The sequence below is a fragment of the Triturus cristatus genome, chromosome 8 (assembly GCF_964204655.1).
Source record: "Triturus cristatus chromosome 8, aTriCri1.1, whole genome shotgun sequence".
Lineage (NCBI taxonomy): Eukaryota > Metazoa > Chordata > Amphibia > Caudata > Salamandridae > Triturus > Triturus cristatus.
Window position 1 is genome coordinate 1412014220 of NC_140591.1, and position 16437 is coordinate 1412030656.

The following is a 16437-nucleotide window of genomic DNA, read 5'->3' on the forward strand; positions in this document are numbered from 1 at the left end:
GTGCGAGGTAATATGACTCTAAGGATGGCTTTCCCATTCCAGGAATGCTGATGGTCCATCCATATAAAACTAAGCCTAAAGTTTAACCATACTGATGTAGTATTACAGGGAAGTCTTTCATTTTACAGATGGAAATTCAAGTCCAAAGTAGCAGCTAAAATAGTTGAGGGATTCAGGCCTTTGACTCCAAATAGTCCATTGTAAATGGTACTATAAACAGCACATACAAGCAGAACACACGTCATGATTACCCTAGCATTTATTTTCTTTGATAAAAATGTTTCAATGTTCATGGTAGAGCAGCGTTTCTTTCTATTCCTGGATGAGAGAGATGCTGGAACCTGCTTCACTGACTGGACATTGTGGGAACAGTGGCGGCTCCTCCACTAAGGCAGAGGATAGTCGCCCCACTGGAAAAATAAAATAATAAAATAATAAAATAAAATAAAAATAAGAATGTTATTATCATTTTAGTAGTGGTGGCACTCTCCTAACTGCGCAGCATGGCGTTTGACCGGCCGTCTTGGGCTGGCCAAGCCGTCATGAGCACTTGGCATGTTCTCCATCTGGGCTGTGTTGTACAGCCTGGTGAAGAACATGCCCAGCCTCCCAATCCCTCTCTGAGCACCGAACCAGTCCAATCATAAGGCTGCAGTAAGGCAGCGTTGTGATTGGTCAGGGAAGTTGGGAGCCTGGATGCTTCCTGTTTCATCGAATGAAGAGGACAAGGACGGGGAAAAGACTGATGCGGGGAAGGTAAGCGATTTTTTTTTTCTATTTCCCCTTTTTTTAACACCCCTCCTCCCCGCCCCATCGATACTGCCCAATAGCAGCCGCTACTGGGTGGGAATGTAGAAATCAGTTTTGCTTATTGCTGATTCCTGTGGATTTTAAAGTCAAAGTTTCTGTAGTCCTGGATCCCAGCAGCTACTGCATGATGCAATCCTATCAAATTTCAGGAAAGACCAACCTCCATCATGGACTGACAGCTTTTAACTTTATACAAAGTATCACCTAAAGCCGAACAATAACAAGTATTGGCAAAGCCAATAAAGATGACAGAATTTTGACTCCTGACCAAAATATTTAAAAGGCATGGTTCAGTGAAAAATATACAAAACAAAAAACAATTGCAATCTGCTACAACCCATTTATGTTCTGCAGATTTGTAGAGCGCACTCTCACCGGGAGGGTGTCATGGCAGTGAGCAGGTGTGAGTCTAGCCAAACCTAGGGTCTGGTGGGACTACTCGAAAAGCCATGTCTTCAGCTTCTTGCAGAATTCAAGAAGTGAGGGGAGGCTCTTATGTGTAGCAGCAGGTTGTGCCACACTTTAGGAGCGATGTAGGTAAAGGCTCGACCACCGGATCTGGTTTTCTGTATGCATGGGATGTGTACAAGTTATAGTTCGGACGAGCGGATCTGTCTGAAAAGTTTTTGAAAGATGCGATCATTGAGATATGCTGAGCTAGTGTATGTAGTGCTTTAAAGGTGTGGATGAAGAGTTTGAATTGTGCGCATTTGTGTATGGAGAGCCAGTGGAGGTACTTCAGGTCTGGTGTGATGTGAGTGCAGCATGGGAGGTTGAGAGTGATTCTGGCTGCCGGGTTTTGAATGGTCTTCAGCCTTTGGGTGAGTTTTTTGTTGATCCGAGCATAGAGAGTGTTCCCATAGTCCAGCTTGGTCTGTGACAAAGGCTTTTGTGAATGTTTTTCGGGTACTTATTGTAAGCCATTTGAAAATCTTCCTCAGCATCCTCAAGGTATGAGGTTGTGACAGCATTTACTTGGGCAGTCACATCGAGTTTGCTGTCGATGCTGGCGATCTTGATGTTCCTTGTGTGACTGGTGGGTGTGGATTTCGGGTCTTGCGCTGGTGGTCACTAGGTGGAGTCCTACAGTGAATTGCTCTTCCTGGAGATTAGACTGTTGTTCTTGTTGATGTTCAGCTTCAGACAATTGGCCTTCATTCAGTAGGCAATTTCAGTAATGCAGGCTTTGAACTTGATCCAGGTACTAGAAATCTTGTTCATGAGGGAGAGAATGAGCTGTGTGCCATTGGTGTATGAGAGGACATTGAGTGAATGGGTAGCTAGAGGTATCATGTGCGTGTTGAAAAGGGTTGGGGTCACGCATTGCAATGTAAGCACTTCATTGGAGGGAAACTGATACGCAAACCAACTGCATGAGTTGGGAGATGTGAAATAGTCTTCCAGGCAGAGTCAAAGCCCACTCTATGTAAAGAAATGGTAACAATTGGTAATGGAGTTAGCTGTACTGTCAAACCACACATAAATAGAAAGAAGAGATACACAAAACAGCAATACAGCTAGTTGGTCCTCACTCAGACAGACTAGTGTTTGTTCCATGAACTAGCCTATAATTGGTGTACATTTTAACTGAAAGGTTGACTCCAGTCTTGCATAGTAGTTAGTCTGCTCAAGGGAGAAACAAGTAATACCTTCCTGGAGCCAAGACAGTTCACAAAGTTCTATATCAATCCAACACTTCAAGACAAGTGACATACAAATTCCATGCAGTTAAACATAATGGGTTAAATTGCTTTGCAATGATAAAAATGTGGTTAAGTCCAAACATAATGGCAACCATACATCTGGGCAGGGTAATGTTGCTTATTAAATTTAGTTAAAAAAGAAACTCCTCTATTGTGGTTAATTGTGGGAAATTACAAAACATATGCATCAGATCAGGATTATTGCCCTGTAGACACATAGATTGTTTGAAGAGATGGGCAAAAATGTTGGCCACAAGCCTCTACAGACGAACAGTTGTAGAGTGTAATAGTTTATAGTCATAGTGCGGTATGATTGCATGCAAATATTAACTGATTTAATATAATGCACTGTATTTGAAAATACTTCCTGTAGCGATTTTCACGTAGAGATAAATTATAGCCTGAGATATGATTAGTCTTTAGGAAAGCTCTTACAATTTTGTGCAGTTCCAATTATGTGGGATTGGCAAAGTTTTCTGAGTGGTTACTCTAAAATGGACATATTTGACCCCCTGGGCATGAGGAAGATCATATCAAGCCTGTATTCACCAAACAGTTGTTTGAACAAATGAATCCCATGTTGTTGCTAGACCACAGAGAATCTATCATTAATATTTGTAGAGAAAGTCTTGTCATTCAAAATAGGTGACAAATACCAGATTTGATGGATCGAATAAGACGGTATTTGTCCCTCTAAATACACATTAAGGCTATGTGAGTTTTTAATTATATCTTCCTATAGAGCTTTAGTAGGTTATTAGAGAAAGTCTCTTGCACAGAAATTCCTGCTAGTATATGTAGTTACCTTTTTTCTCTTATTCTCGCCATATCATTAGAATTGAGTTTATGCAGTGGAGAAAGTGGGGAAAATGTTTTACTTTTGTGTACACTAAATCTCCTGATAATATACCGACTGAATAAAACCGAACAAAAAAGGAATTATACTGTTTGAAGAAGAATCTACAGGGGTGTGGGCAAGTCTTTTTGAAAGTTATATATTGCACATTCAAGGGAACTAATTCCACTGAAGACAGGATGGCAATATATTCTGTAGGGGACACAACAAAGCCCAATTTTGGCAGCCTAAACTGAACAACGTGGGGTTCTAAGAAACCTTGTCACCCACAGGAATTAAGACAAGCCACATACAATTGATGGGCTTTTCAGAGGGTAGTATACATTGCTGGTTACTGGAGGATATCAGTTCCACCCCTGGAAGGGTGATAAAGTTAACTGCATATTTGTTCTTCAGGGATGAACATTGAAAGCATAATTCATGTTGAAATTAGGTATTTTGGAAAATAAAATTATAAAAGTTACCAAAAATACATAAAAAATCTAAATGGAAAGAGTATGGATGGTTTATTGAATATTGTAAGAAACTTGTGATGAATATCTAAGCAACACCCATGGTTTTCATGGCTTTGACGTGGGACATCAATCCCTGATAGTTTGTGGCTCCCAGGTAGTGCCATTTTGATTCCGTACACAGGTATCCAATTAACCTTACATCTTACATAATCCTCAGATTTGAGTTCAAGGAACAATAACAATAAAAAATAATAGTCCAAATGTGAATTCAATTATCCATGATTCATTGGTATATAATAGTGAACATAAAGAACATGTTTTGCCACACTGCTTTCACAAAACCTGATTTCCAAAGTGTCTCCATAATTTTCTTACTGATGCATTCAAGATGAAACCAGAGTTTCCTTATTTGGGTAAGCTACGTACTTTTCAAGTATCAGTTCCTTTTATTTTTGAGAAACTTTATGCCACAGGTTAATTACACAGCTTTTCGCCTACAACCTGGGGTTGGCAGCCAATCTTAGGCTGTGGCAGGAAAACCAAACCAAACCAAACGCTAACAATCACAGCACTCCACCCCTTGTCTCACTCGTTCGCTATGATAAATTGTTTTTGGACACCATGCATACCTTTCTTAACACCCCTTGTGAGTCTCTCAGGGCTGTAGCTCCCCTCCTACCAGTAAGTGACATGTTGTGTTGGGGGCAATGTCTGTGGGGGGGGTCTGGAGTCAGATGCAATAATTGAAAGTATTTGGGGCAAGTCAGTTCATTGAACTCTGTAGACAGTTGCTTATAAAGGGAGCCCACAGGACACAGTATGTGTCTAGCTTGAGATCAGTATCGAGTAATGGCTTCTCCATGCCTAGGATGTACCACCGTTTGTGTAGCCATGTTGTGTGGTTTGGAACCTTGGCTGTGCCCCAGAGGGCAAGGATAGTCTGGTGGGCCTTGTCCAGGATGACAGCTATTTTTCGGCCTTGTGTATATTTGAGGGAGTAGGTTAGGGGGTTAGGTAGACCCAGCAGCGTGTAGGCAGGGAACCATGGGATTTGTTATCAAAGGCCCTATCAATGGCATCCAGTATGTTTTCTCAGTATTGTGCCAACTTGAGGTATCTCATAAATGGTGCAACTAGCACTCATGGTTCAGCTCTGGATTCCATTTCTGGATCTCACTGGTTTAAGTACCTGTGTGAAGCAATCTTAAAGGCAGTGTCAGTGCTAGATGAGTTGTGTGCTTTGCTCTGTAGTAGACATTTCCCCTTCCCATCCTCCTAGCCTAACAGCCCTTCCTATCACTTCTGCCCCACTATCTTTTCGTGTGATCAGTGTTGGGCTAGAAGAGTGTATAGTTCAGCAATAAGGCTTTTGTCATCGATTTTGAGGTAGATCCATTTCTCAAAAAGCAATAGCGCTCTCTGTGCTTAGGGTTTAACGTAGGTGTTGGTTACCATATGTATGATTTGCAGGTAGGGTATGCAGTGTGTTTCTGAGAGATTATACTCAGCTTTAATGCTTTTGAAAGGGATAATCCCAGCTATGGCATAGAAATAGCTTATTTATTTATTTATTTGCAGCCTTCTTCCTTCCACAGAAGATGCCTCTTGAGGGGTAGACCCAGAGTAAACTTCGGGTTGGCAAAAACAGGAGTCTTGGGTGGAGGGAATTTAGTCAGGCCTCTGTTTTAAAAAAACTGTCCGTCACCAACAGGGCAGTTTCTGTGATGGGGAGGAGTATAGTCCCCACACCCTATGCTTTTTGGGCAGCAGTGCAGCTGTGAAATCTTCCAAATGTGTGCACACGCTATTGTCTGGTTCATGAAGCACTAGTGCTTCTCTGTCACCGCTCTAACTTAATTAACCATGAAGCAAAGTTGCATAGCTTGGAAGTTTTGTTGGATATGGAAAATGCCCAGGTTTCCATTGCCTGCTGGACTATAGGCAATTTGCTTCTGCATGCGGGGTTGCTTGCTGCCCCAAACATACTTTATCATGTTGAGCTGTAAGGACCAGAGGGCATTGCGGGAAGGTGTCCTTGGGAGAGAGTGCACTATGAACAGAATATTAGGGAGGATTTTCATCCTAATCGCTGCCTCCCTGCCTAACAGGGAGAGGTGGTGGCAACTCCAGATGACAAGTTCTGATCAGACAGATGCAAGGAGGTTATCTAATTTATCTCAGTGGTCTGGTTTGTAATGGGTGTGAGTCACACTCCCAGGTAGGAGGCATCGGTGGACGACCATTTGATCATGGACTGGTCACAGAGTTGAGTTTCAAGGGGTAGAGGGACTGTCAGGTTAAGAATTTGGGACAGCTGGAGGTTAACTTTATAGCCCAAAATTGCACCAAAGAAGTGCTGTGCTGCCATTAGGGCAAGCAGCGAAGATGTAGGGTCAGTGAGTGTCACTATCACCTTGTCTGCATAAAGGCTAATTGTATGTTTTTTATTCCCATATGGGGCCCACTGATATGAGGGTCTGCTCAAACTCGCTGAGAACATGGCTCCATATAGAGGGTGAACAAAAGCAGTGACAGAGGACATCCCTGTTGTGTGCACCATCGTACAGGAAAGGGTTCAGAAGAAACCCCATTTACCCTCACCCTGGCATGGGGAGTGCTATAGATGTTGCAGATTCAGTGATAGAACTTGTCCACAAAGCCACAGGGCTTCAGGGTAGCAAATAAATATGGTAAATGGACTTTATCAAATGCCTTTTCTGCATCAAACCTGAGTACAAGTGCCTCTCATTTAGAGTGATGGACCTTGTTGATCAGGTGAAGAATACATTTAATGCCGTTCCTGCATTTTCTATTAGGGATGACACCTTCTTGATCGGACTCAATCAGTCCCAGCATATATGCATTGAGTCTGGACGCTAAAATACCTGTGAATGGTTTCGTGTCAACTTTGAGGAGGGAAAGTTTATCCCTCTCCGGCTTGGGGTGACCATGATGGAGGCCTCCAGCATGGTCTTTGGTAATGCTCTGGGATCCATGAAGGTTTTGAATGATCTTATAAGTATGGGGGCCAGTGTGTGATAGAAGGTCTTGTGGAAAAGGGGGAAAAGGTCTTCTGGTCCTGGGGACTTTAGCAGCATCGTTTTAGCTAAGGCAGAGATCATTTTGTTACCACCCACAAAACATTTATGTGTAAGATGCAACAGGGCATATTCTGTCCTTTCCAGGTCAAGGCGTTTGAGCTGCGTATGAGCTCTATTCAGCTAATGCCACACTCTGGGAGCCCCAGTGTGTTTATGAATATTTTCCAATTCTTTCACTGCCCCTTGTAGCTGTGCCTGCTTCTCTCTATGTGATTGATTGGGCTACCAGCACTATGACTCCCCTTTGATCACCAATTTTAGGGCATTCCAGAGTGTGGAGACAATCACCCTGTCCATGTCATTGTACTTCAAGTATGCAGTCCTTGTTTATGGAGGCAATGTTACTTGGGTTTTGGATACGGCTATCACACAGCTCCAGCTGTTGGACATCATTTGTGTTTCATCAACATGTAAAGTCATCATAATGGGGACATGATCAGACAGCGACATGGGGTCTATGCTCGCTCACCTCTGTGACTCGGGTTGTGATTGTGGGAGTACCTAAGGAATAGTCTATGCGGGCATAGGTCTTGTGTTCAGCTTAGTAGAATGTATTGTTCCTGTCATTTGGGTGCGTGCACCTTCATGGGCCAGATAGGCTGCATTCCCAAAACCATGTCAGACTGTTCTTTGTGACCGCCCATGTCTCCCCGATTCTTTGTCCAGATCAATCTAGGTCTTTGTCCATTACCAGGTTCAGGTTGCCACCTACCAAGACAGCTATGGTCAGAGACTGCATGGTTTCAGACACGGCTTCCTCAATTAAATATTCCTGAAGCTCATTCAGGCCATATCATAACTGGGAAGGAGCAGAGCCACAAGTGGTATGTTAGGAGTCACCCTTTGATGTCAGAACTCTTGCAGATCACCTCCCCTTTGAAAGTCTGGGAAATGTATATGCCCCCCCCCCCTTTTTAGTGGCCCCTGAGTACCAGAACTGCTGAAGGAGGAGTGCATTCTCAAGCGTCTTTTGGCAACAGGTGTGTCTCCTGGAGCAGACATATGTTGCTCTCACTGTGCTATAGGAGGGACAGGATAACGGCCCCTTGACCGGGAGGTTTAAACCCTTAATATTGAGAATAAGAATTTCAATTCCCCTAATAGGAGATCAGGGAAGGTGGTTAATGCTTTGGGCTTTGGAGAGTGCAATGTGCCTGAGGGCAGATTGCAGTACCCAGGGGTGCAGAAAGTGGGCCATGAATGAGGTGGATGTAGTGGAATGTGTGACCATATTGTGCGGAATGAAAAACCAAACAATCCCCAACAAGAACCGTAACAAGGGTACCAAAATTAAGTCCATATACCATGTTGGTCCATCAATTCAGTCTGGCGTGTTGTGCCAGAGGTGGGCTTGAGAGTTCATCCGCAATAGGGAAGGTCATTCCACTCCCTCCCGGGCGAGCATATAGGTCGTGGGAGGTGAGTCCTGGCACTGAAGTATAAAGCGAGCTGCTGTGCCCAGAGAGGTGACTTCAGGGTGTGTCTGGGCCACCTATTGTGTTCTGTGAGAGCTTGTCCTACAATGCCCTGTGTTCTTGCCTTATCATCCCAGGGTTGAAGCACTACTTCTTCAAAGTTATAGGGAGCCTTTGCCAGTAGGTGGTATGTGAAGGTGGGGATTCTGGAGGGTCTCGTCTCTTGGTAGGCCTAAGATTCGGAGAGCATCCCTCAGTGATCACAGCTGGTGTAGTTAGCTCTTCTTGCCCTTCCAGCGGAAGATGATGTGGAGGGGTGTCCTCATCCATATGGGATGGAATTGGAGCAGAGGAACTCCGTGATGGGCTTAAAGTCCCTGCGCCATTGGATGGGGACATGTGAGAACTCCTGTTAGAGGGAGAATAAGTGCCTTTGGAATTGGGATGTTGCAGGTCTCCATATTTCTTGATGATTCCCTCCTTAACCTGGAAGGTGTGTATGCATGCTAGAATGGCCGGAGGGTGTGCATTGTTGATCCCAGGATGGCAAACTCTACGGACCTGATGCAGTTGTAGGTGGCTGCCTTTCTCCCGGCCCAGAACATGTAGGAAGATGGTAGGCACGAAATTGCTGATATCTGGTCCTTCTCCTGCAGATGGTATTGCTCTGACCCATATGTTGTTCCAGCTTGATCTGTTTTTGAGATCTCCTGCGTGGGCTTGCAGGTCTACTTACTACACCTGGAGTTTGAATACTTCTTGGTGGAGCATCTCAATGTCTTCCCCTCGGGTGAATTAATCATCTTCCAAGGAGGACACTCTCTCTCGAAGCGAGTCCAGATTGTGCCTCATTTCCTGCAGCTCATCAGACAAATCATGTTAGACCATCTGCAAATACCTTCTTAGTGAATAAAAGAAGGCCTGCGTGATCGGGTGGCCTCCTGTTCTGCGTTCTTTGGTGAAGTGGTGTGTTAGGCAGAGGGGTCAATTTGGAAGAAGAGTTGTTAGAGTGGATGAGCATGTCCCACAGGTTGTGGTCCTTTTTGCCTTTTGAAGAAGCCAAGTGGGTTGCTGGGGACTCTTCAGCTGTCAGAGTGCACTCGTAGACATGCACTGGGTGTCACACCTCACCTGTGATCCTGGCAGTTAGGGCAGGTGGGTGCGTAAGTGTGGAGCAAGCTGGTATAAACACTATTCTTTCCCCTAAGAGTCCAATGGCCTCCGCTGGTGGCACTGGTCTCAGACGACTTTAGGCATCATGACGGGAAAGGCGCTCAGGATTTGGTCTGAGGAAGCCCTTGTATGCTGACCCACAACTCTCTGCTTATGCATCTCAGGCTGCAGCTTGGCCCCTATGTCACACTGCCATGAGTTCTCAAACCTCCTGCGAGCCCATGCCTCCCCAGCACCAGGAAATAGTGAATTGAGGTCTCTGGACAAAGGTAGGAAAAGCACCTTGGCATTCCATTTGCCAAAGGGGTGCAGAGCACTCTCTTGTGTGTAGCTCATGTAGGTCCTTGGCCCTCGTGGCAGGAGGATCGACCCCAAAGTCCTTGCGCTGTTCTCGAGCTTTCTCAGTAGCTCTATTTAGAGCCTACCACCGGATCCAGGTGTCTCAAAGCTGATAATTGGCCCCCTGGTCCTAGAAGGGCCTTGACCCCCCACGCCACACCATCCCCTCAGGGCTCCACTCTCAGGTGGTGGTGCCGTAGCAGGCAGTGAGCAGAGCTGCACAAATCCCAATTGCAGAGGACCCAGGGGCATGGGCCGCGGGTCCAGGCAGGATCGAGGTCTCTTATTCCTGCAGCAGGCAGTCATGTGACGAGGTGGGTGCTAGTTCTACATTAGGTTGCAGCTGCTATTTTATTTGGGTGCCGCATCAGGGACTCCATGGTCTCCACTGGTCTCAGGACACCAGCCCTGCAGTTCAAACCAGGGCCCCTTGTGCCTTGATCACAGATGAGCTTCAGCTCCTTTCCTGGCCTTCTGGGACCTCCGCCTGTGACTAGTGGTGCCACCTGAGCAGCCTAGGGACCAGAGCAGCGCACCGAGCATATTACACAGCCGCCATCTTGGCCACACCCCCAGCTACCTACTTTTTATAGCATGCCACAGCACATACTCCAATATGTATCGTTTTTAATTGAAGATTGAAGAGGCAGTGTGTACACCAAATTGGGTTTGTTTTCATGCTGTGGGATTGCTAAAGGCAACCCGTGCCATGAATCTGATAGCTAACACCACAGGCTCATGGTGAGCAGGAAGTTTGGACCCCCTTTTTTGCAAAGAGGGGCAGGAGTGGTAGTGGGCTGGTCGTGTTATGTGCCCTAACGCAAACATTTAGTATGGGCACGCTTTGGCAGTGAAGCAATTTAATTGGGGTGCAGCAGGCTCCGGAGTCAGTTCCCCCGCTGTACTAATCGAAACATCTCTGCACCACCCAAAGGTCTGCCTCTTTTTTCAGCCAGTGTGATTAGCTGTCACCCAGTGCCCATGCACAAACATTGGCCACATTAGACCTCTGGTAGATAAATCATTAAAGGACAGGAAATAATGTGCTAAAGAAAACCGACATCACTAACCACCACGTGTCGCTGCTGTCAAACCTGTGGAGTGCTTAATAACCCATGGGATTTAGGCAGGCAGCTCCAGCCAACAGGCACAAATTCTTCTGTCATGGACTTATTTTCTTAACTTGTCATTACTTAACTACCCTGCTAAAGTGCTCTGGTTGAGTTGCTTACACCTGCCCGGAAGCTTCACGAGCTTTGACTGCATCATGTGCCATAGCGTTAAGGGTGGGCGTAGTTCGCGAAGTAGCACTTCGCGAAGCTACGCAAAGTGAAGTTCGCACTACGCGAGCTACGCGTAGCACTTTGCGAACTGCGAAGTAACATGTTCGCACTGTGCAAGATGTTGTTTTCAATGATTGCACAGTGCGGACAAGCAACCGGCACTGTGCAATCATTGAAAATGGCATCTTGCACAGTGCGAGCTGTAGTTTTCTGCTGCTCGAGTAGATTTTTCCTCGAGCTGCAGCTTTCTCAACGCGAACTGGTAGTTTCTCATCGCGAGCGGTCGGGAGCATACGCGACCCCTCGCAATGAGAAACCTGACCTTCTCGCGTTGGGAATCTCGCCGGGAGGTTTATTTTCCATGCTCGCGATCGCGAACAAGGTAAAAGTCTCGCCAGGATGTCATTTTGCTTGCTCGCAGTCGCCAACTTGACGTTGAGGACCGCGAGCAAGCAAAAAATGACCGCAGCACTACGCAACACTACGCTACGCGTGTTCGCACTGTGCTACGTGCAGTTCGCGTAGTGCGAAGTAGCGCGAACTTCGCAAACTACGCGAGCGTAGCGTAGTGCTTCGCCCAGGCCTACATAGCGTGCAACACTGGGTCCTGGTAAACATTTATCTTGTTTAACTGAGGGCTTGTCCTAGCATTAGTGTCATGTCATGTCATCTGTGCACAACATATTTCCAGGCCATGGAGTTAATTCAACACACCAGTCCATTCTGGGAGTTGTAATAAAGTTTCCACAAAAACCAATCAGACTGTCTGTACCAGAATGCAATGGGTTGCAGAAGCAAAGTACTGAGCTGGAAAAATGTCATTCCATTACAACAAGCCATGTTGGTAACTCTGGCCATCTGAGGCCAGTAGATTGTGTTCCTGCTCTTTATTCGTACATTTTTTAGGTTTTCATTTCATTAAGATTTAGCTGCCTGTGCAAGAGAGAAAATTACAAGTTTCATTCATACACCCACTTTATCACCACTTATATCTCCGGTCTCTCCTTGAAACTCTTCCACACCTGCAGAGAAACCTGAGGGCTACAATGATAGCACAGGTCAGGGTGATGGCTCCACACAACAGCTCTGGTCTTTGGGCCATCTGAGACAGCAGCACCCACTTCGCCGACTTCATTCACACATGCCTAGCCATGTCAGAAGCAGGGGAGGAGTGTTCCCTCCACCTGTGGGGCAGCGAACCCGGGCCCAGGAGCGGGGAAGCATTTGTCCAAGTCTTGTGCCATGGACAAAGGCAGAGAGCAAACTTAAAGGCAAAGCCCAATGCGTGAATGTAAACATGGTGGCCATCTTAACTTTGACTATTTTCCTTATGATGCCTAGTGAGACCCGGGCGAAGAAGATGTGGGTGCCAAGAAACTCCGCTGCGCAGAGGTGTGCAGAGCTTTTGCCAAACTCCACGCTCAAGCGGCAAAAACTCTGTGGACTCCACCGGTGGAGCAGTTTACTGCCCAGGCCTACTTTTCATCAGGAGTAGCACCATACCAAGAGAGGAACAGTGAACACACAACACCAAGAAAATCAGAAAACAAGTGAACCTTATGGCCGAAGCCACACTAGATAAAAACCTAGGCTCAGAGGGAATGCTAAAAACTTCTAATAACACAGTTTTGCAATCTGTAAGCGCAGTAAATACCGTGTGGTACTATTAACTAATTTAATGGTACACAGTTTGTGATCCATGGATGGATAAAGCAGAGTTGGCCTTTCTAGGATTTAGTTTTGTGACCTGTTGATCACACCAACTCTCTTAGCTATTTTGAGGCTAATACAGAAGAATGTATCTGGCTTCTTCAATAGGTTACAGATTACACAGCATTATGTTGTTTGCTGCCTAGGTTCACACTATATAGGTTCACATACAGACATGTTTATGGGAAAATTGATTCGGATCACATTTTCCAGTAAAAATGTGTCAGCTATGATTTTAAGATTCATTGACAGTAAAACCAGTGTCATAACCAAAGTTTCATTTTAAAGAGTCTTTAAAGTGTATCGATTGCCTATGTAATGGGTCACATTTGAGCTCTGTCCAGTAATGTCTTTAGACTATTGCAAGGTTTGCTAAACCTTTTCTAATGTATTTTTTCGAATTAACCATTTCTATGGTGACTCAATTTGGTTATATATATTTTGCTCTGGACTTCCTATTAGATAGTGTTACTTCATTCACCATTGCCAATTAGTCATTGCATAATATGTATAACCTAACAGTATACATGATTTCTAATTCTGTTGCTTGTTTTTTTCTTGATCAGGTTGTGATTTAATTCCAGTGGAGTACCTTAGATGGGGTGACCCTGAACCAATTGCAGCTGTGGTGTTTGCATGCCTGGGACTTTTGGCCACCATGTTTGTGACAGCAGTTTTCATTCTTTATCGGGATACTCCAGTGGTCAAGTCATCGAGCCGAGAACTCTGCTACATAATCCTAGCAGGCATCTGTTTAGGGTACTTGTGCACATTCTGTCTCATTGCAAAGCCTCAGTGGATCTACTGCTATCTGCAGCGAATTGGCATCGGCCTCTCACCAGCCATGAGCTACTCAGCACTGGTAACTAAAACCAATCGTATTGCAAGAATTCTGGCTGGGAGCAAGAAGAAAATTTGTACGAAGAAGCCAAGGTTCATGAGTGCCTGTGCTCAACTGGTCATTGCTTTTCTATTAATTTGCGTCCAGTTTGGCATCATCGTTGCTCTCTTCATAATGGAACCACCGAATGTGATCTTTCATTACCCAAGCATACGGGAAGTCTATCTGATATGTAACACCACCAACATGGGTGTCGTGACTCCCCTTGGATATAATGGATTGCTGATCCTAAGTTGCACCTTCTATGCGTTCAAGACCAGAAATGTCCCAGCTAACTTTAACGAAGCAAAATATATTGCCTTCACAATGTATACAACCTGCATCATATGGCTGGCCTTTGTGCCAATATATTTTGGAAGCAACTACAAAATCATCACCATGTGTTTCTCAGTAAGCCTGAGTGCCACAGTGGCGCTCGGCTGTATGTTTGTGCCAAAGGTGTACATTATCCTTGCCAAGCCAGAAAGAAATGTACGGAGCGCATTCACCACATCCACTGTGGTCCGCATGCACGTGGGGGATGGAAAGTCTTCTTCAGCCGCCAGCCGATCAAGTAGCTTAGTGAACCTTTGGAAACGAAGAGGATCATCTGGAGAGACGCTGAGGTAAATAGATCACTAAATGTGCCTGTTATGGACAGTGAGTCCAAAATGTCTTGTTGAAAAGATATATATATTTATATATTTAATTTGAGTAGAAAAGTATTGACATTTTGAGTTTTTTAATGAAGTGAACCATGTCAATTTTGAAAGTGTGGCATGTATGCTACTAAACAATTAGAAACACTCTTAATGCTTTACAGAGTGAATGGGCAACTCAATTCACTATTTTGTAAACAATGTCTGTAGATCTAGAAGCAAACTAGCAAGACAGCTGTTTCACACACATGCATTACTGTACATACCATATAATGTGGTCTTTCTCAGAAAAAATTTGATAATTATTTGAACTGAGCAAAGCATTCAATGGGTAAAACACATGATACTCTTTCTGACCACTTGAACTATGTTCTCATCTGAAAAAGTTATACGTTTGATCCCCCATTATTACTCCTAGAGCACATTTTCAACTTCAAGGAATAATGCAGACTCTTTAGAGCACTTCTGGAAATCTGCACCAGTCATATATTTTCAGGAGCACCCACAAAGATACAGGTCAATGCATTTTTCATGCACTTGTATGCTTTTGTGAAATGGCCGAAATGTGCAACTCCCTACTCATAAAAGTACGAAGAGGCCATCGTCCTTTCTATTGTACTAATTGTACGTGCATATTCCCTGAATATTTATGTTTTATTTCCATTCCTGTTTTAGGGCTAATTTATGAAAACATGTAAGAGTACATAAAAGAGTACTTAAGAAGTGCTACTTTAGGTATAAAATTAATTCATGGATATGCCACAGCTTAGTGCATCAATACAGATGTGTGCTACATTTCTTTTTACAAAAAGTTTGCATTGGAAAGAAAGCCACTTCTCCACAGTTGCCAGTTTCTGTACTAGATCTAGCTCTTGACTGCTTGGAAGATCAACACTAGTCCTGTTTTCTAGTAGATCTAAACTAAAAAAAATTCATTTAGATTTTGAAAGTTATGATTCCCTGAGGTTGTCAGTTCTATATAAAAATGACAAGGTAAAGGCAATTTGTATTCGTACAAAAGAATAAGATGTTTTTTGGGGGAATTTAGGTTTCTAAACCTTTACTCTACAAGCTGTAATAAAATGCTACCCCAAACCCGAGCTCCCATTGAATTTAAATAGCGGTGTGAGGTTCCCTTGGCCTTCCATGAAAGGGATAGAAAAAAATAGCATATGTCGATGAGCCTTCCAGTAAGAGCGTTCTACACCTTTGGATCTAACCTTAGAAGACCAACTCAAGCTAAAAGGGCAATGTGGGACCATTTTATCTCTTTGGAAAGAAGGCTAGAGATGCAAATGTCCTACTGATCATGGTGTGCTCTCATTTTTTAGGGAAATATGAAAGGTCAGATATTACCAATAATGTGGGGTTTCCCTCTCGATACCAGCCTCTGTTATCACCTTCACTCAGATTGCTTAGCAATAACTTCCTATGTAACTCTCACTTTAACCTAGGTCCAATGAAGGCATTGCAGACACCTGCTCCAGCAGGGTCTTTTTTATAATACTTAAGAACTCATTGCAAGTCATGTCATTCCAGTTGGTGTGAAACAGGATGTATTGTGCAGCAATCTAAAGAAGGCTTGTCTGAACCCACCATGCCCAAACAAACTTAGATCCACTTCTACGTTGGCTGCAGTTTTTTTTCATTGTCTGCATGATATCTTTGGACTAATGCAGGGGACTACCTTGACTCGTTGGGATACCTTGTCAGACTCCTATTCACCTCAGTGCACTGAACCTGTGCTTATTTCCATTGTTAATGGTCTTCTTAAGCAATCCATTGGTGGTGGAGATCATCTTTGACTTTTCAGTAGGGTTTGGCCATGTGCAGCATTACATTTAAATCAGATTTCTAAAGGATATTAACGTATTTCACAACGCACAGAAGTATTTAAGTTTCTGCCCAACACGATATAATCAGTTTCGCTGCATGCATACTCTACAGAATTTCCAGCGTTCCCAATATGATTTTTCTTAGCGACCTTGATCATAATCTATGTCTGTACATTGGCTTGTCTCATTTATACCCTATTTTTGCCTTAGAGTTTAGG

At 44.2% G+C, this 16437-nt stretch overlaps 1 protein-coding gene across 3 annotated transcripts in view; it reads left to right on the plus strand.

Moving 5' to 3' along the window:
- The window catches only part of GRM5 (glutamate metabotropic receptor 5), a 967034-nt gene that overhangs the window by 881827 nt on the left and 68770 nt on the right, over positions 1 to 16437 (plus strand). For all 3 annotated transcript variants that reach the window (XM_085623142.1, XM_085623143.1, XM_085623144.1), the window contains exon 8: positions 13412 to 14351. In XM_085623142.1, the coding sequence (XP_085479268.1) occupies positions 13412 to 14351 (940 nt within the window). The remainder of the gene's footprint in view (positions 1 to 13411; positions 14352 to 16437) is intronic.